We start from the raw sequence: 22,182 nt of genomic DNA on the forward strand, positions 1-22,182 counted from the left end.
CATTTCCAATATTCTAGATGCTTGTTTTCATGTACCTGCACGTAATAGGTATTGTACACATAAAATAGATGGTTTTAGGTATCAAGATTCCAAAATCTAAAAAGTAGGAAGTGATTAATAAAGGACCTTATGCCTAGCCAATAGCATAGATTAGGGGTTCCCTTTTCTGGCTCGACCTTTTAAGCACATGCCCATGGAGGCGCGCCCCACAGTTGGAAAAACGCTGGCATAGAGTGTACAGTCGAATTGCAATATGGTAGCTACTGGGATCAACAGTGTTGTTTGGACAATAACGAGTGAGCTAGTCGCATGATTGGAGTTCGTAAACAAAGAAATTGCATTAAATGCATTAACTTTATCCAGTTTGTTTTATTTTTATTCACCTCGATTACAGGAAATTATTACAGGATTTAAGGTAGAAAAAATGGATAAAAACGCAAACCGAGCAACGTGAGGCAGAAGTTAAACATTGCATACGAGAGGAAGTTAAATCGTGACGGCATTTTGGAGCGATAACCCTTAAATGCATGACCTTGACAATGATTTATTCAAATTTGAATTTTGACATGCTGTCAATAAAGTCAAAATATATGATGCATATACAGTATGTAAACTAACGAAAACCATTTACTGTAACCCGTAAATGTCCAGGTTATACTGAGAAACTTTTACTATGGGACCAACACCCAAAACGCGAAATAAAAATTTACTCTCCCATAGGAAATACTTACTATAAAAATAAATAATTAAAAAATTAAAAAACACGACTGCGGTTTTAAGCGAACTGAAAAGATGAAAATAATCTTTAGATATGCTGGTCAGTCAACTTGATTAATATAAATTACAAAAATGAGTGTTTAGTCAGGTTCATAAATAGCTAAAGCAAAAGTTAATGCTCATGGAGGATATCGTGACCGTACCTGAATATTTTATTTCGATTGCAGTCGGGGGACAATGGACCTTCTTGTCAGGTTTTTGTCCATTGTCCCCCGACTGCAATCGAAATAAAATATTCAGGTACGGTCACGATAAAACCGCAGTCGTGTTTTTTAATTTTTAATTATTTATTTTATTTCTTACATTTTAGTGACCACAAAAACGAACCATAATATTTTATTTCGGTCATGTTGTTGGCTCTTGATATTTTAGCATGAAACGTGTAGGTAACTTAATTTAACGGCATTCGCTTTTAGACGCTTGTACTTTTGTTCTGTGCTTTAAGCACTGACAACATACCTATTGTATAGTCATAACTCGGCTACGAAGGACAGAGAGAATGACACACCGTAACAACACTCTTTCTCTGCATCCCCACACAAACAGATCCTCCACTTGCCAGCAAAACATCAAATACTTACGCTTTATTTAACTAATACTAATGAGTTCCCACGTAAAAATCAGCAGAATAGTAGTGACGCAGCCCTGGCCCGGCGTTGGACCGTGTAAATGGCCTCACTCGACTATGAGGGCCCGCAACCACGTGCGTCGGGCTTCGCCCTACTTCATGTATGGGGTCGGCTTGGGCGCCCGGCCTTCAACCGCATGCGTCGGGCTTCGCCCTACTCTACGTATGAGCCTTGGGCGCCCGACCTTCAACGGAGTGCCGCCCGACTCTATGCATGAGGGCGCCTTAGGCGCCCGGCCTTCAACCGAGTGCGTCTTGCTTCGCCCGACTCTATATATGAGGGCGCCTTGGGCACCCGGCCTTCAACCGCGTGCGTCGGGCTTCGTCCGATTTTATATATGAGGGCGCCTTGGGCGCCCGGCCTTCAACCGCGTGTGTCGGGCTTCGTCCGACTCTACGTATGGGGGCGCCTTGGGCGCCCGGCAATCAACCGCGTGCGTCGGGCTTCGCCCGATTCTATATATGAGGGCGCCTTGGGCGCCCGGCCTTCAACTGCGTGCGTCGGGCTTCGCCTGACTCTACGTATGGGGGTGCCTTCGGCGCCCGGCCATGGACCGCGTGCGTCGGGCGTCGCCTGAGTCTAAGTATGAGGGCGCCGTCAGTGCCCAGCCTTGGACAGCGTGCGTCGGGCTTCGCCCGACTCTACGTATGGGGGTGTCTTCGGCGCCCGGCCATGGACCGCGTGCGTCGGGTTTCGCCCGACTCTACGTATGGGGGCGCCTTGGGCGTCCGGGCTTCAACCGCGTGCGTCGGGCTTCGTCCGACTCTACGTATGGGGGTGCCTTCCGCATGCAATTGGTCAATATGCTATCTCGGGCTCGGAATAAATAGCTTTGAATAGGTATAAAACTCTCAGATATTTAGATTTTTTTAGAAAAGTTAAAGGTAATAAGGTAAGCTTCTTGTATCCATACAACAAATTATACGCGCGTCCCAGAAAACTAACATCAGAACGTAATGCCAAATGATCTACAACTACAGATGAATGTTACAGTATGAGTAATGAGATTCTTCTTATTGTTATTCGGCCAAAGAAGCCGTCGGCGAACCACTGTTGGCCTGCCGAAAATGACTGTATTTTTTCTCGGAAAATCAGTCGAGCACCTGCTTCGATCTGTAAGTCGATTTCTTTTGTATCTTTTTGATCGTATTGCCTAATAAACAGACGTACGTAATAAGTAGATTAAATTTTAACGTTTTCAACCCTATTTGCGCGATTCATAGTCTATTAACTATTAGGTCCCCGAATAACACCTATTGTTATTCCGGATACCTATATTTTCTATTATCCTCTATCTAAACTCTAACTCTTTCCTCTCATTTACTCAAAGGTTAACTGGAAGAAATCCCTCTATGGGATAAGTTCGCCTTTGTACTTCGCATCTCAATGTATGTTATTTTTAATGTGTTTTTGTACAATAAAGAGTTACTACTACTACTACTACTACTACTACTAAAGTATTCATTTTGATGTCTCATTCAATAATATTTGTTTTTATTAGATTTGTTTAAGTTACATATTTTGAAAACTCTTAATCTCTCAATACAAGACATAAACGCATATAATGTGTATATATTATTAATCGCCTTTAAAAGCTCTTCATTTTGATACCCCACTCGATAGGTTTGCAAATTTTTTTTTTCTAAAGTTTGCGCATTATGACGTAATACGCCCGCCATATTGAATTTTAAGTGACGTCACATATCCTATGTTCATTGGGGTAACGAAAGGAATCCAATGATACATAATTTATTTAAATCGGTTAAGGCATTCAGAAGTTATGGTGGAACAAAGAAACTCACATACATACATACTTACATACAAACATGAACGCTGAAAACAATACACTCTTTTTTGGGGCAGTCGTGTAAAAATAAAACTACCTATGAAACTGTCAGAAGATATTATTTTAGTGATTTCGGGGTTGATCCCATAGTAAAAGTTTCTCAGTATCACCTGGACATTTACGGGTTACAGTAAATGGTTTTCGTTAGTTTACATACTATATATACATTACTATGCATTTAAGGGTTAAAGACTCGAGTTTGCAATATTCTTACACTCCGAGTTACGACACAAATGTTTTCATCACACTTGCAATAAAAAAATTAAATATGCTACTAGAAATTTCACAAGAAATTCCCAGAGAGAACGAATTTTCTATTAACTCCCTCCCCGCCTGCATAAGGTAGTACTCTTTATTACACTGTGCCTCCTGCATGGAGTTACACCAAACAATTCACAACAAGAACAAACAAGATAGATTTTAACCCTCTCAAGTCATTGATCAACATCTCTCTTAAGCAGAGCTCTAAGAGTAAGCTTCACCGTTGGTCGCGAAGACGATTTCTTTCACTTTATATACTTTCTGTATGTGAGAAGCACTTATTGAGGGTTTGAGGCATTGAGGGTTTTAATATTGTGCATAAAATGACAAGCATTAAATGCATTATATTTATTAACTACAGTTACACATTACACCTATACACTTTATCCTACATAAGCTCTTCTGTCTGGCCAAAGCATTCAGCCCTTTCGCCGACTCTTCTAACTTCTCAACAGAGTAACCTCTAGTAAGAAGATTTCGTTCACTTCTTCAAATAGCTTCACAGTGACTAGATGTGCGAAGTGTTTTTGAAGGTTTTTATAAAGTCATGCATGAAATGACAAATAAGAAGTAGCATTAAATGCATTATATTTATTCATTACACTTATATTTACAATAACAATATGATTTACAAAAAAATCTTAAACGTAGTTTGCATACTACTGGCGCAATCTATTATTGAACTATGAAACTATACTGATACTCTGCAAAAAGTCCTTCAAATCTACACATTTTATTCTACACAAGCCTTTCTGTCTGGCCAGACCATTCAACCCTTTCGCTGCTTCCTCTAACTTCTCAATAAAATAACCTTCTCCATTGGTTGCGAAGACAATTTCGTTGACTTCTTCGTAGAGTTTCACGGTGACTAGATGTGCGAAGTGTTTCTTGAGAGTTTGGAGTATGGAGTCGTGGAGAGCGTTGTCGCGGCACACAAGGTTGAGGATGAAGTGGCCTGTGGAGAGGTTTGTATTAGAATAAGAAGACTGTAAACAATTCTACACCCTGGTTTTATTGAATTCCGTTAACTTTAAGGGAAGGTTCTTTAGATAAAATAATACAATTAATTTCTCTAAGAAACTAGCGTCTTAACTCTTACGGCTATCGAGTTATTAAAAAAATTAAGATAATTACTGAACACGTGTGTGACTTGTGTAGTAATTTTGGGAGTTTCATAATTTTGTGTGAGCGCAAGGTAAGGTAATAGTGCCACTAGTTTTATAGACTGAACTACTAGAGAAAAACATAGGAGTAAAATCTAATCGTCACGTTTTGCCATAGCGCCAATGTTCCCATGATCTTGAAGGAAACTGGGTAGTTGACATCAACGTATAACTAAATTGTAATTTTGTTTTCGCTTTCTGTCCTTTGTCGGTTTTGTAATTGGTAAAGAACGCTCGCAAGTGTGGCTGAGGGAATGAGAAATAGTATTTAAATAAGAATATTAGTTAAAGTATCTTCAATTGATTTTTTTTCTATTTACAGTTCTTATAACATAAGTTAATGGTATTTTTTATTAGCTTTCAATTAAGAGTATTAGTGCCACTAACCAACGCGGCGCAATCTACCTACTAGCGTCATCTATCGAATATCTTAAAAATCATAAAATCTCACCATCATTATTAAGTATTTGTTTGATCCTGGCCAGCTGCTCATCATGTAGAAATTGTTTAGGCGGACACGACAGACCCACCGTGCGGTCCTTGCTGTCCATATAAGACATCACCACTAAGGGCCAGTTGCATTAACCACAGTTAGCAGACACATCAACGTTACGCAGAAATTCTCATACAAGAAATTTTACGAACGCTAAATTCGGTGACAGACGGTTTGGTGCAACCGACCCGAAGTAGACATCTCCTGGTTCACAGACAAAGCAACACTTACCGTCGTTGGTAAGTATTTGTTTGACCCTGGCCAGCTGCTCCTCGTGAAGGAACTGTCGGGGCGGACACGACAGCCCCACCGTCCGGTCTTTGCTGTCCATATCGGACATTACCACTGAGTACTGGGCACCTGGAACGATAGATAAATTAATTAAATTAAATAAAAAAAAAATCATAACCTGGACGAGGCCGCCGTGGACCGGGAACAGTGGAAATGAGGGACAACAGGATACAATAATCATCATCATCATCAATAACTCATTTCGTGTAGATTAATTCGGTTGACGTTGTTTTAGAGTTCCTACGGCCATCTTCTGTGCTAATCATTAGACCGGCTCGATAGTAGGCACCGTATATGTATATGTAAGTATGTGAGCATTCCGTTCCGATTAATAGAATAAAGGGAAGTGTACAATTTAGCTTGCGCGATTACCTGAAACATCGGTTTAGATGGAAGACATACCTTTCTCCGCTTCATCCTTCAAAAATCGACGCCATCTTTGATTTCCACCTTCATCCCGTCATCCAACTTCAACTCAAAATGATCCTTCGCAATCTCCAACATGCTTGGGTCTATCTCCACAGCGGTGACCTCTGTCCCGAAGCATTTCCTTAGAAACATGCAGAGTCCACCCCCTCCAAGGCCTAGGACGGCCATTTTGGAAGGGTTGAGGTGCGCGCACACACACATGAAGGAGTGGTAGGGAGATATGTGACCGAAGTCCACGACTAGCTTGCTTTTGTTCTTCTTTTTTACTGAAATAAAACGAGAACATATATCACAAATATAAAAAGGCATTAGTTGTAGTCGAAAACCTTTCAATCATGGCGCAAAACGTCAATCAGATAGTTTGTAAAATATTAAGATTTAAGAGCATTAAATGAAATAGTCTATCAGAAAATTCGCGTTTGTACGGGACAAACGCGAATTTTCTGCAAATTGGCTGGTGTCAGAGAACGCAACACACGAAATATAATGCGTTTGTACGTCTTTTAGTCAAATTTACCTATAACTCTGTTTGGGTCACCAGCAATAATATGCTACAAAACGAAGGCCGCAAAAGTATATGACACGATCCTATTAGAAAACAATAAGAGTGTATCACATATTTTGCATCCTTTTAAGAGTATGTTAATAGCTGGTGACTATATGACGTTTTAATATGTTTGATAGACTAGACTTTACTCTAGAAACTAGATTCTTTATCTTGGCCATTCGACTCCTCGATGACACACAGAAACTGGTTATTCATGAACACAAGTCGAACAGTCGACCTGCATACAAGCATAGTGCGCGTTCACCTACACGAGCTAAGACTGTGTGCTAGGAATGCGCCTCTTTCAGTATATTTGATCGCCAGTGTCCGAGGTGTATAGAATAGAATAGAAATGATTTATTGTTTACCGTGTCGACATCCTCGATGACGTTAGTCACCGGACACTTTTGAAGAACCAGAGTGTACCGTGACGCGGCTACCAATATCACTATCCACCGAAAGAAACGACATCTAAAATATTTATAATAAAAATGATAATGCTTACTTGATTTTAACTTGGCTTCGCTCTGTACTAGAAACTGGTTGTCCATAAACACGAGTCGGCGGTACGGGGCGCCGTCGATGTCCACATCTTCTATCACGTAGTCTCCTGACAGTTTGGAAGAGCCGGAGTGGACGGTGACGCGGCTGCCTACGTCACTACCAAGGAGAGGAACGGGATCTGAAATAACAAATTAGAACGTGAAATTAGGTGAGAATTCTAAACCTCTCCGAAACGAAAGATTCATAGGTAGGTAGGTATTATAATAGGCTACTAGACTCGTTATCGATTTTGGCACAATAGATAATTGTCTTCTGTGTAGTATTTGACGTAAAAAAAACAATTTTTATAGATTTTGGGTATTAAAAGTGTATGAAGACTACGTATTTTCGATAAAAAAATGTGTGTAATTTTTTTATTTATTTTGGCTAGGTATCGAAAACTCTGTCAGCTATGTAGTGACGTCATCGAATCCGAACTTACTTCATGTCAAAACAATCACTGACATAATGAACTTTATGCCTCAAACTTAAAAGTCAGAAAATGTTTTTTTTCGGATAGAATGACCTGATGCACAGATAATCTATAGATTAAGATGACTGTGTTGTTTTCGCTCGATTACGTAAAAGTACATACATACATACATACATACAATCACGCCTGTATCCCATAAAGAGGTCATGAAACTACTAAAGCTTCAGTGCCACTCTTGGCAAATAAGGGGTTGAAAGAAAACGAAACTGTGGCATTGCAGTGACAGGTTGCCAGCCTCTCGCCTACGCCACAATTTAACCCATATCCCATAGTCGCCTTCTACGACACCCACGGGAAGAAAGGGGGTGGTGAAATTCTTAACCCGTCACCACACAGGCTAAAACGTAAAAGTATACTTTAAAAATATTTTTTACTGGTCGTAATAAAAAAAAATATTTCGGTTAGTTATACAGTACTTAATCATATAAGACAGACTTGAAAAAAGGGTCAGCCTATAATAGAACAAGACTTAAAATATCCTTCGACGGTACTTATTGTTCGACTAGCCTCACAAACAGTCTAGCCTCGCGAAATCCACTAAGTCTTGGGGTCGAAGACGGCCTTGAAAGCTGCCGTAATTAAGGTCATTAAAACTACGTCGTATCAGCATCGTAGCAGAATGTACTAGCTGCTCTTTCACAGCGTCGAGGTTGTAAAGGTGTGGCCCTAACTACCACTCGTCTGTCTCTCTCAAGTATATGTACGTAGTTGTCTCACCTGCCCACTGAACTCATGTGGTCAGTATCTTAGCTGAATGTGCTAGCTCCTCTTTCACAGTGTCAAGGTCGCTGAAGGTATGGCCACGACGCAACACAGCGACTACCAGCCTATAATTGTCTCTCTCAAGTATATGTAGTTGTCTCACCTGCCCACTGAACCCGTGTGGTATCAGCATCAGCATCTTAGCTGAATGAGCTAGCTTCTCCTTCACAGCGTCAAGGTCGCTGAAGGTGTGGCCACGACACAACACAGCGATAACCAACCTAAGGCTATATCTCTCTCTACATAAGTATAGTTCTCACCTGTCCACTGAACCCGTGTGGTATCAACATCTTAGCTGAATGTGCTAGCTCCTCCTTCACAGCGTCAAGGTCGCTGAAGGTGTGGCCACGACGCAATACAGCGACGACCAGCCTCGCGAAACGCGCCGAGTCCTGCAGCTGCCGTCGGCCTTGAGGGGTGCCGAAGAGCCAGTCGGATTCCCTGAAAAAAAAAACATAGGTGTTTATTTAGGGATAACCGATCGAAATCAAAACCAAATGAACGTTTTTAAATGATTGCTCTCATGTATTATGAACGAGCTTGGGCTATAGTCTCCACGCTAGCTCAATGCGGATTAGGAACTTCGTAAACATCTTTGAATCCCTTTATTTAATTTCCCTTAAGTATTTAAATATTTTTCTTCATCGGAAAGCTTAATAATAAATATGAATTTATATTTCGTTGTCAGAAAAACTCATTAATTGCATAAGTAATTAGTAGAGCCAGGATCTGAACTCTCAACCTAATATTTATTTGAATGTTTATCATTGTAAATTCTCACGATTAATAATTTTTTTTTCGGACAGTTAAATCGAACTCCTAAAGCAAACAACTCATCAGCGTACTTTTCAACATATGTGGATAAAAGCTTTCATATCAGTGCTATACCAAGACAAGATTGACAAGCCGGCGCGGTGAAAAATATAATTGGACACTATCTTAATCTCTGTTTTGCTAAACAAAAATTCATAATATGTTTATGTTTTTTTTAAGAAGTCACGAGAAAAAGAAAGGCGCAGAAAAACATGTTTATGCCGTTGCACACCTGTCAAAAAAAAAAAAAAAATCAAAATAATTTATTCAGCAAATAGGCCACAGGGGCACTTTTACACGTCACATGTACATAGGTATTTAAAAGTGGGTGCACCTGTGGGTGCGATAATTCGCGTTTGTGACGCGGCCCATCATATTCGGACGCAGTGTCATATTTTAGCCCAGAAATAGATGGACTTAGACAAATTAGGCGATTAATCTTCCAGTTATGAGGTGTTCTCACCTCGACATATATTTGTTATTAATGGGCGCAATATATGGGTCGGCGGTGCAGTTTGGGTTATTTTGACCACCTGTCTCTCTTAGGGCTGGTTTTTCAATCGCCAGATAAATAATATCTGTCAGATAAATGTTAGCTAGCTGTTATTGTCATTTATACGTGTGATGAAAAGGATAGTGATAACTTTATCTGATAGATACATTTATCTGGCGATTGAAAAACCGGCCCTTAGACAAATAATTGATATAATCAGCCCCTTTAGCCTTGTCGCGCGCGAGTCCAAACTTGAAGTCGCCTTTGATGTATGGACCCGCGTGCGACAAGGCAAGTTGTGCTATATGGTCAGGTGTTACTTTGCAAAATTCCATACTAATTTAAAACTGTTAGGTAACGTTGTCGATTAACTATAACACATTTTAACATAGGTACTTATTTAGTACGAGTAGCATTTTTTGTATGATGATCTGTCTTAGGACTATTAAGTGGTAGTATAAGCTCGCCTGTGGGGTCATCAGCGAGAGAAACTACCAGATCTGTTCCTAGGCGAACATGGTCTACATAATAATTGCCTTATTGCAGTTAAAAAAAAATATAGGGTTCGAAAAAAAGGTCATTTTTGATCTTTTTAATGCCAAGCGATTCCATTCCTATCCAGAATCAAAATTTTGCATGGGATCAAAAAATCCGGCTAGAAAAATCGAGGAAATCGTTGCAATTTGTATGAATATCAAGTTTTTATTAACTTTGTGAGAATTCCTGAATAGTAAACGGAATCCTGCTTTTGGAGTAGGGTATCTCAAATGGTATTCAGGCAGTTGAGGGATGTACTATGTATATTCTATGCATGCACTTATGGGCAATGCTTAAAGATTTAAAATACAATATGTAACAAGTAAAAAGCCAAAAATGTTATTAAACTTTGGGTGTGAAATTCCACAGAGACCGAAGGTTACCTACCTAGTACTTTCTAAAATGTTGTTGCACTTTATAACTAGAGGCAGAAATTTTTCAAATTCAAACTTCGCACCTTGAAGAATTTTAATTATATACGTACTAAAATTAAAAAATAAATTTTCACTGATATTAATTCAAAATAATCTAGTTTTACAAATAATATTTGCGACGAATTAACTTTCCCAATAAAAACAAGTAAGTAAGTACTTCTAATTATGAAATACACTTGCAAGGTGTTTTAATATGTAAGCGCTGGAACAGACTGGCGCGTTTAACCGCTCAACGCATATTTATTGGGTGCAGGATACGCATAAAAGCGTTTGCTAAGGGCCTTAACACATGTGCTGTATTCTGTTATTTATTCAACGAATTTCAATTGTATGTTTATACTTTAGATCTTACGGCAACACACTTAGCTACAATATTTACATGACATTTAAAAATCTTACCTTTCAGGTAGTTGACTTTCAAGAAAACCTTGACAGGGGGTTAATTTTTTAAACCCTAGAAAAAAAAATTCAAAAAAAAAAATTTTTCAAAGTGCAAAATTTTTCGAAGTGGTGGTTATTAATACAATATTACTTATATAGGTTATATACTTAACCATACTAAGCAATTTTACTATGGAAATAACACTTCCATATCTACACACAGTATCGAGATTTCTAGCCACGCCGGAAAAAATCTGGTTAAGAGCTGATCCACGAAAAACGTTCGATATACTATCACCAAAGAGGATCGAGTATTATAGAGAGTTACTGTCAATGTAAAATGAGTAATCACAGCGCATAGACTGCCATCTCTCGACACAAGCTTAAAACTTTTGAATTTTAGTTTTGACAATTTGGCCCATATTTTTAGTTTGATATGTGTCTTTCTTCCCGTGGGTATCGTAGAAGGCGACTGTGGGATGTGGGTTAAACTGTGGCGTAGGCGAGAGGCTGGCAACCTGTCACTGCAATGTCACAGTTTCGTTTTTCTATCAACGCCTTATTTGCCAAGAGTGGCAGTGAAGCTTTTTATTAGTTTCATGTGTTCTGCCTACCCCTTTACGGGATACAGGCGTGATTGTATGTACATATGTATGTATGTGTTAAAATGTCAAATATTAATATTAGCGCCATCTAGCTGAGCGTACCCCAAAGGTGTAATGCCATCTAGCCCACCGTACCGTTTTCTGTATGGTACTGAGGTACGTTTTTCCCTTAGACTTTATCTGTCTATACGGAGTTATATATGTCTTTGCTATCACTAAATGTATGGTGATATCTTTCATTAGTTAAAAAAATGTCAGCAATTGTATACTTACACCGGATATTATGCTTTTACTTCCCGTCCCGTGTGAAGCCGGGGCGGGTCGCTATTAGTTGCATATAAATCCAAAGTGCTAAAAATCATATGTTGAGGGTCTTGGAACACCTACTCCAGGTGTAAACGTGAGATGGGCGTTGTCCGCAGTTTGGCAGCACGCCAGCCCTCGTACAAACATAACCTAAAAATATTCGCAGGACTTCGCGTAAACAAACGGAACTACGGAAACAAGGCGCTCTTATGGCTAAAACGGCCTATGTGGAAAATATTAGACAAATGCAAGTTTTATTAGAAGCGCTGGTGGCCTAGCGGTAAGAGTAAGAGCGTGCGACTTTCGATCAGGAGGTCGCGGGTTCGAACCCAGCTCGTATCAATGAGTTTTTCTGAACTTATACACGAAATGTCATTTGATATTTGCCAGTCGCTTTTCGGTGAAGGAAAACATCGTGAGGAAACCGGACTAATTCCAGTAAGGCCTAGTTACCCTTCGGGTTGGAAGGTCAGATGGCAGTCGCTTTCGTAAAAACTAGTACCTACGCCAAATCTTGGGATTAGTTGTCAAAGCGGACCCCAGGCAGGACCGTGGCAAATGCCGGGATAACGCAAGGAGGATGATGATGATGCAAGTTTTATTAGAGATCTGCCCTACAAGGCATTCTCTAATAGTTCGGGTTTTTTATTGTATGTACAGTCAACCAATTAGAATCGTAGGCCACTCTACAACCCTTTCGTATTGACACCGTGCTTTATTTGCTATAGAAGTCAGTTTGACTTTTACTGTGAAAGGGTTCTACAGTGGCCTAGGATTCAGATTGGTTGACTGTATGTATGTAACAAGCATACGCGCTGATGGTAAGCAATCACCATCGCTTATGGATCCCTCTCCAACTCCACGGGTATTACACGCTCGTTGCCCTCCGCACTCCACAAGCTCTTTGGCCGTTCGAGATCTATTAAACTTTATTTTAAATAAATTTAACATTTCATTTGGAAAATACTTCAATTAACTTTACCAATTAGAAATCGCTTCCTAGGCCATTCTATAGAAACTAACAAGCTTAAAGGTAAACTAATCTTAACAGGGACTCTAATCGACTACCTCCTAAGTATGGATTTTAGCGCAACTGTTTGAACTGTTAATTATAGCTGAAAGCTGTAGACTCTTGCAACAGTTTTCACACAAGGGCTGTTTGCACCGATGTTTGCAGTTGAAGTGTGTGTGTCAGCAGTTACCCTACAAGGTGCCTAACAACCCAGAATATATAAAAGTCAAGTACAGAAGGCTCACTGTCAACGGACTACATGAGACATTGAGGATGTTCTAGGCCCCCCGGAATGTATGAAAGAAACGAGGACTGAGCCGCCCCTGCTAAAGGCAGATTAACGGAGGTTGCAGTACGTCAGTCCATATCGACCCTCCCGAGAATTTTGCTTACATTTACTCTCCATATCACATACGCTCTTTAGTATTGAATGAGCATTTTTATTTACAAAGTGTATTTTTGTAACAGCTATTTCTGTGAACATATTTTGATAGTGTTGAGCAAATTAAACGTGGAGTGGGCGTGGGCTAGTAAACAAATTCGGGAGCGAGTTAATGAACGATCGATGGCAAACAAGCATACGGCCCGCCCTATTGTAAGTAATCTTCGTAGCCTATGGACGCATGCAACCGACGTTTTGCATAGCACGCATGTAATACGCGCATATAATATGCGCATACATACTTAGTACATGCGATAGTAGCAGTACCTACCTCTACCTATGTAATGTATGTACCTATCAGCAGCGGCTGGTCCATACAAGCCAATTCCCACCGGCTTGCCTAAAATTGATTGCTAGTAAAGTACCTAATGTTAAAGTAGGTTTCTATTGTGCTCAGTGTTGCCTAGCAGAAATTTTCACCAGCCGCCACTGGTACCTATAGACCGAAGAGAGCCAATTACAGGCTAGCTTTAGAAACAATAATAATTACAATAATTGCAACGCCGGGCCGTGCTCGTCGACATCACTATCCCCCATGATGAGAATCTCGTGAAAGCCGAGAAGGACAAGTCCAGTAAGTACCTAGACTTGGCTCACGAGATAACGGATGTTGATTCGACGATCATTATCCCGAATATCCCGATAGCCGTTTCACCGAACGGTCTCATAGAGATTAGAGATGGGCCGAATACGGACTTTGCCGAATAAGAATATTCGGCCGAACATTCGGTTCGGTTACAGCTGAATATTCGGTTCCGCCATATTTTAAATCCTGGCTTAGAGTTAAAAACTTTTCAAGAATTGGTAACTAAGGCTCTTATAATATTCCTTAAATTTAGTGCATAAGAAAATTTTTGGTTTTGTTTCTTAAGCTACGTTATTTTTACTTTTTTACATAATTATTGTAGGTACTTATATTTTAACACATTTTATCTCCCTTTGGTGGTTCCTTAGAATGCTGAAATAGGATGTCATTATGCAATGAAAAACGAAACAACTTACGCTATTTATTTACTTTGTTTATTCGGTAAATCTTCGGCAATGTAACCGAACCATTCGGCCGAATACGAATATTGAAAAACTTGCCGAATATGCCGAATACCGAATATTTACCGAATATTCGACCCATCTCTAATAGAGATTCTTCTCTACCAACATCTTGAGAGACTCTCGCTAGGTGCCTGGATCAAGGTTCAGATTCAGAAGGTCGGTTCCTCTCTCTGCAGCGCTAACCACCGGTAGTTAGGGCCCCGCCCGCTGCTGGCGGCATCCTAGATTAGGTTTTTTTATAATGTGTTTATAATATTTTTTTGGAAGTGTTCTTATATTTTATTTTCATATACATATTGTAAAAGCGTTAGGCTAGAGAGTTAAAACAAGTAAAGAGAAATTAATTACCCTCATTTACCCTTTACCTAATAAATGAAATGAAAATGAAAAATGCTTTATTTAGGTATCAATATGTCAGCTTATTACATGAAATGTATGTTATTGCCAAAAGTACATATGCATAATGGAGTTAATGTAAATATAGCCTTGGAATAGTATCCTGAGCCCTAAACTAGGTTAACCTGTCATATAGGAATCAGGGAATAAACCACCGCTATTATTATCAATGTTACAAAGGTTGATTGTTTCTAAACATGTTCGAAACGCTTACTAGAGTATCATATTATTAGGTCATCGCTTCGAATTTTATATACTACTAGCTTTTTCCCGCGGCTTCGCTCGCGTTAGAAAGATACAAAAAGTAGCCTATGTCACTCTCCATCCCTTCAACCGTGCCGTGAAAGACGAACAAACAAACATACACACACACTTTCCCATTTATAATATTAGTATGGATGAAAATTTAATAAAATAACAAAACAGCTGCAGGAAGATATATGGACAGTTACATGAAATAGTAATTAAGGAGTAAATTAAACATTTTATTTTATCAGTATTAAATATATACCTAATACTTCTAACACTGCATTGAATTAAATTACCTACTATGTATTAGCTTTAGGAATAAGAATAATTACCAATCTGTATGTGTGTGTATGTTAGTGTGTGCGTGTGTGTGTGTGTGTGTGTGTGTGTGCGTGTGAGTTCTGTGCGTGTGCGTGTGCATAATATATATAATGAGCTAAATCATTGAAAAACCAAACTTTTACCTACCTGCCCTGTGGCACGATGAACACGGCATACTTGTTGACGGCCTGCGATCGCTTCTGGTCGACCACGTACAGAGTGTAGCGCGGGGAATCGTTGCCAGGCTGCATCAGGTCCAGGGACACCTAGGAACATGTCTCACTTAGGGCCAGTTGCATCAACCACATTTGACAGACACAACCACATTTTAAATCGATACGAGTTACGAATTTCCTTTTCGCACGTGTATCGTACGACGTTTTTCAGTACAGATGGCCCTCCGAAGTTTTGACCAGAGATATAATTGCCGTGTCTGCTGCAGCGGCCGACCGCTCGCACGTGTTACGCGAGGCACGCGCCCACCACGCGTGCTTTAACGCTTCTCCAGGCGATGCTCACTCAGCACGTTGACGTTGACATGTTTGCTGATCGTTTAGCATACTTATGCAAAACTGCTAGACAATTTATGAATTTTTATTTGACTGACCCGTAATCTGTTTGACATTATTTTAAATTTTCTTATTTTATTTTACCTCTTAATTGTTTATTTGATTAGTTTGACTTGTTCGACATTTATACGACATTTTACCTAAGCATGTTTTATTTTTATTATATTACATGTATTGTTAATGTGTAGGTGTATTGGTTCAGACTGTAAGCTTGCACTATGTTCAATAAATAAAAAAAAAAAAAAAAAAAAAAAAAAAAATGAACCACTTCTCGCACTAGTGCGTAAAAAAAACACCATCTGTACTGAAATAGTACATTTCGATACAAGTGCGAAAAAGAGGAAGTTCGAAACGAGTGGCGATAAATTAAAACACGACCGAAGGGAGTGTTTTAAATCGACACGAGTTACGTTTTCGCACGTGTATCGAACGACGTTTTTCAGTACAGATGGCTCTCCGAAGTTTCGACCTGGCATATAATGAACCACTTCTCGCACTAGTGCGTAAAAAAAACACCATCTGTACTGAAAAAAATATTACTGTATATTTTCTATTATCACAAAAAAAAAAAACAAATATCATCTCTTTGAAAGTTATCCAGAATTTAGGTAGTCAGGAATGTGAGAAATTACAAAACAATTCCTTCAGAGAGATTACAAATAGTTTCCACAGGGGCAAAATGAAATAAAAGAGGAAGAGAAAACAGACATACCTCTTCGTCATCAAGACTAGTTTTGGCGAGCCCATTGGTTACAAACGCCGTGTCTTGCACAGATTTGATGCACTCCCGGAGCTCTTCTGCCGTCTTCAGGCGTAACATCTTGTCTCCGGCCAGGCACACTTCTGCTATCTGAAATTTAGTTTATTTTTAATAAATATGTTGTTGTTGTTGTATGTCCTAAGGCACCCCATAGGTGCATAGGGCCTCCACAAGATCCTTCCACGCCTTTCTATCTTGAGCCACCACCTTGGCCTCGTTAATAAATCTAGGATGCAGTAAACTTATTGTTGTTACCAACAGTGTATGCACAAATTCCTGACCCAAATCTGTTAGATTTTAATTTCAAGTAAAAGAAGCAAAAATAAAATAAAATTAATAAAGCCTTTTATTCTAATTGCATTATTACAGTTTTTTTACATTAATTTTTATTTAATTATGCTGGTGCATTAGACCCTTTTTGGGTGAAGGCCTCCTCCATCGATAAAGTAAAAGAAGTATCAACATAAAAATATAACAGATGATTGATGAACAAAGAACAAGAATCTTACCAGCTGTGGCATTTCTTTAAACTTTGTAGCAATTACTACAAATACAGGCAAAGTGGTTCCATCTCCGTTTTCTGCATTTTTCTCCTCTGCTTCATGGCATCTCACCACTCTGAACATCCAAGACTTATCACAGAAAGTTGCCAGCAACTTGTTTAGGATGTGACTTTGCAGCAAAGATATACAAACAAACCGGCCTCCAAGCTTCAAAACTCTTTTTATCTCATTAAAGTACTTGTCTATGGTCTCATTTGTTTCTTTTGAATCGTCGGGCATCAGTGCATCTAGGGTACCTTTATCTAAAACAACATTAAACCCCTCATTTTGAAAAGTAGTATTAAGTGCATCCATGCAAAGGAATTTCATTTTAGTTCTCTGTGCATTGATGTTGTTCATCTGCTTTATGACGACTTCTGAGACGTCGATGTTTGTAATGTTCGTGAATCCTACATCGTAGAGATCAGCACTGAGACTTGAGTTACCACATCCGGTTATAAGAATGTTATCAGTCTGTTTCATATACTTGTGCAAGTGTGAACACAGCTCCAGATATTCACCGTACCTGGAAATTAAAACAATTAGTACTATTAACACACTTTTTTAGAATATGAACAGAAAAGTATGCTAAGAAGTTTTCGTTTCTAACCTACCATTCAAAAGCTTTATTGCCACGTTTTTTGAAAAACTTATTCCAATAATCCTTCTCACTAAATTCCTTGTGGCTTTTAGGTAGTAAATTCATTTTTAAGTGTAGCTTTTTAGGGAAATATAAGGAGAAACCGCACGCACAGCACGAGTTTTTATTTTTGTTTTTCTGTCAATCGACTCAATCGTCAATCTCTTGGCCCCTGTACACACATGGCCAACGGTTCCACCAGCCCTTTGTGAAACCCCTTGGCCAAGATAAGAGCCGCTGTTTACACATTGGCGAACCAATCACTTGGCATTGGCTCTTCATGAAAGATGGACGTGGAATGAAAAAATCTAGGAAATTCTTTGTCATAGACGTTGTCAGAAAAAAAATATTAAAAAATAATAACCCCGTAGTAATATTAAATTATTTGCAATATTAACAATTTTTTGAATATTCTGTTCTGATAAGAACATTTATCTTTTTTAGGAAATACATTAAACATTTGCAAGGTTATTTTATTTCCTAAAATCTACACTATTATTGGCATAGATAAACTTATTATTTTCGTAAATATATCACTACTGTCCTCTCTGACGGCTGACGACCAACTGAATGAAGCGCCAACGTGTAAACGCAGTTGGCCATTGGCGCCAAGATCCTTTGATGTGTGGACAAAAAACCGACACGAATCGGTTGGCCGGCAAGCGCAAGCGCCAACTGCCAACTTACGGCCAAGTAGCCCTCTACACACATGGCCAAGGGGGTTGGTGGAACTGTTGGCCATGTGTGTACAGCGGCCATCTGACATGGGTTATGTTCTAAAACAAGTAAAATGTAAGCAACCCAAAAGTGTACTGTCTTACAATTTGTTGCTTGCATGAAACCTATATAATAGATATATTTACATCAACAAATATTCAATTGATTAATTAATAAATATAAACAAATAAACATTCCTATTGTTTGATAATTTTCTAGAACATCAGCTGGAAACCATAGACTCTTTTGACTTCTATGTTGATCTGTGGTTACAAAACTCTATGACCAAATCAGTGTCATGATGAGATAATGTCATTGTCTTTGCGAAAAAAAGGGCGGGAATCCGAAACAGCAAGGCGGCTTTTTTGAAAATTTTTCATTAATTGGGTTTTAAGTCCTTTTTTACTAGCAAAACCTACATAATTTTGTCATCTTTTTCATTAAAACTAACTACAAATTGAAATTCTTGAAATAAACCTTTGATGAGCCCGGGAAACGGGGGTGCGGGCGGCGGCCCCTCCCCCATGGAAACAGACACCGCCAAAGTTTCTTCAAAAAGAAAGAAAAACAGAGAAACACCGGATTCTGATGATACGTGCACATCACGTAAACAAAAAATGACCCACATACGAAGCAGGCGTGGTCTTTTCAAAGATCACAATCCTATATACGAAGACCTGACCAAAAAGGAATATGCCATTCTATTACAGTCCGATGCCAATGAGGCCACGCATAAAATTCCCATGGACATCCTCAAAGTTAATAGGATACTAAAAGAAGTCACTGGAGTTCAGTATGTTAAAGCAGCGGGTAACTTTTATGTAAAAGTTTATTTTGGTTGTGCCAAAGATGCTAATGCATTTTTATTGAACAATGCTCTATTACAAGCCAACAACTGGAAGGCAACAATCCCCTACGATAGTATTGAATGCCAAGGAATAATTCGTGCTCCCGTTGATCTCAGTGAGGAGACATTACTTGACGAACTAAAAGCAGACTGCATGGTTCTCGGTGTGAAGCGATTTGCCAAAAAACAAGAAAATGGTCAATATAAACCGCTTCCGACTGTTCTGGTGACATTTATGGCTGCAACTAGACCCGACCACGTCATCTATGATCACATCTGGATGCCTGTACAGGAGTACATCAGGCCACTGCTGCAGTGCTTCAGATGCTACAAATTTAATCACGGTAGTGGAGCTTGCAAAAGTTCACAAGTTTGTTCCATTTGTTCGGCAGGACATTTTTACAAGGAATGTCCCACACCTTCTGACTTCAAGTGCTCAAACTGTAGTGGACCCCATTCGGCAGTTTCATATTCTTGTACGGTAAAGGCGGAAAAAATTGCTCAAATTAAGAACAAGATCAGTGGCAAATTCTCTTATGCTACGGCAGCTGCAGTAGCTGTTACACCTAAAAACAATACCAATAATACCTCAAATAGTAAGATGCAAAAACCACCTGCTAAGACTCCTCAAGGACGTGCTGTGATTGCTGATATCCTGAACTCTGATATTGTTCTTAATGCAATTACCAAAACAATTGTAGAGTTATTGAAGAAAAAAGAAATCAATAATACTTCCTCTGGTCCTATCCCTATAACCTCCCAAATGGTAAAAGAACAGCTTTTAACAAGTTTCACAACTTAAATTATGGATAGGTTAGGTTTTAAAGAATTAAAAATACTTCATTGGAACTCCAGAAGTCTATTTCCTAAATTAGGTCAGTTAATACATTTTTTACATAACTGTGATGAGAGTGTTGACATCATACTAATTAATGAAACTTGGCTGTCACCTAGCAAAGTTATAAAATTGCCTGGGTTTACTGTCATTAGAAGAGACTCTAACCATCCCCACAGTGGCATTGCAATTGCTATCCGTTCCAAACTCAGGTTTAGTGTTGTCAACACTTCATCACAGTACCATTTCCAAAATATTCTAGTTACTGTTGACATTAATAATTTTTTTCTAGATTTGTTGTGTGTATATGCACCTCCACCTCCAAATGGTAAGTTTAGTATAGATTTATTAAAAGATTCGTGTTCAAAATTTGTAAGCAATAACCGTCTCATAATAGGTGACTTCAACGCACATCACTCCTCCTGGAGTTCAAGAGTAAATGATGGAAGAGGTAAGGCTCTTCATGCTTTTATAGAAAATTCAGATTTTGTTTGTTTAAATGACGGCACGATCACGACTTTTGCTCCGTTTGGCCAACAAGGTAATGTTTTGGATTTAGTATTCGCATCCCGAGCTCTTAGCTCTAGTTGTTCGGTATCTGTTCTTGATGATCTTCTTAGTAGTAATCACTTCCCTCTGCTCATTGGTGTAGTTTTTGACTCGCCTACTCCAATATCTAAGAGTCCGGGTATTAATCTTCGTCAAGATAATTCACTAGCTAATGTAAATTTCAAAAAGATTGACTGGGCCAAGTTTAAAAAGTTATGTGATGTTGAATATGAAGCTTTTCAGTTTGTAGATAACCCTCTAGAAAATTATACGAAGTATTTGAGTATTTTACATGACATATTAATGACGTTTTCTAAAAAATGTTACCAGTTTAATAAAAATTTAAAAGCTACTCCTTGGTGGAATGAAGAATGTGAATGTGTAGTTTTACGAGCCAAAATAGCCTTACAATCATACAAAAAATATCCATCTGTAGAAAACTACATTTTATATAAAAAATTAGATGCCTTTAAGAAAAGAAAACTATTTGAAATTAAACGAGAGTGTTGGTCTAATCTTTGTTCTTCCTTTAATCGCATGACATCGAGTAAAATTATTTGGGATCACATACGCCGATTCAAGCATGCAAAACTTAATTTAGTTTCATCATCTTCAAATCTGTTTCAAAATCCAGATAATTCGACACTGTTTTTAGACAGGATTGCTTCAGACGATAATCATATATCAAATGGTGACCTTAATGAGTACTTTGAGAATTGTGGCCTCCCGGAGGCTCAATGGATGGTTAACAACTTTTCTTTTAATGATTTTTTAGCTGCACTAGAAAATAAAAAAGATACTTCACCTGGGCCTGATTTCATTTCTTACAGTGTCATCAAAAACTTACCTAATCACGCCAAAGAAGTGTTATTGCAAATATTGAATGATTTATGGCAAAATAATTGTATTCCTCCAACTTGGAAAACACAACACGTTGTTCCAATTCTCAAACCTTATAAGGATCCTAATTGCGTTGAGTCATATAGACCTATTTCCTTAACATCCTGTTTCGCGAAAGTTTTTGAAACAATGTTAAAAAATAGACTAGAGTGGTTTACGGAAAACAGCAAACTTATTCCAAGTACTCAATACGGTTTTCGGAAAGGTAAAAGTACAATAGATAACTTAAGTTGTTTAATTGGCGATGTTAAGAATAACTTTCGATCTAATCAGTATACATTAGCTGTTTTTTTAGATATTAAAGGGGCATTTGACAACATTGATCACGCATATCTTATTAAAAGTTTATCTATATTGGGGTTTCCTGGGCATATTTTACGTTGGTTATTTAATTTTCTTAATAAAAGATCTCTAACTTTAAAAATTCGATCTACTTTAATAGGTTCTAAAGTTTCTACAAAGGGTACTCCTCAAGGCTCTGTATTATCTCCTCTTACATTTATACTAAGTTTGGTTTGTTTTATGAAAGAAATTCCGCATTCTGTTAAGC

General features: G+C 38.6%; 1 protein-coding gene across 1 annotated transcript; it reads right to left on the reverse strand.

Moving 5' to 3' along the window:
• Positions 1-4,084: 4,084 nt before the first annotated feature.
• Positions 4,085-17,923, reverse strand: LOC125227509 (eEF1A lysine and N-terminal methyltransferase homolog). The gene is given in 11 exon segments (XM_048131842.1): positions 4,085-4,468; positions 5,401-5,529; positions 5,863-5,892; positions 5,895-6,155; positions 6,942-7,098; positions 7,101-7,118; positions 8,495-8,675; positions 15,421-15,539; positions 16,555-16,692; positions 17,112-17,670; positions 17,759-17,923. Coding segments are annotated over 11 exon segments (1,956 nt in total). The 5' UTR covers positions 17,851-17,923; the 3' UTR covers positions 4,085-4,196.
• Between the last annotated feature and the right edge of the window lie 4,259 nt (positions 17,924-22,182).

This window comes from Leguminivora glycinivorella, chromosome 6 (assembly GCF_023078275.1).
Source record: "Leguminivora glycinivorella isolate SPB_JAAS2020 chromosome 6, LegGlyc_1.1, whole genome shotgun sequence".
In the NCBI taxonomy this organism is placed as follows: Eukaryota; Metazoa; Arthropoda; class Insecta; order Lepidoptera; family Tortricidae; genus Leguminivora; species Leguminivora glycinivorella.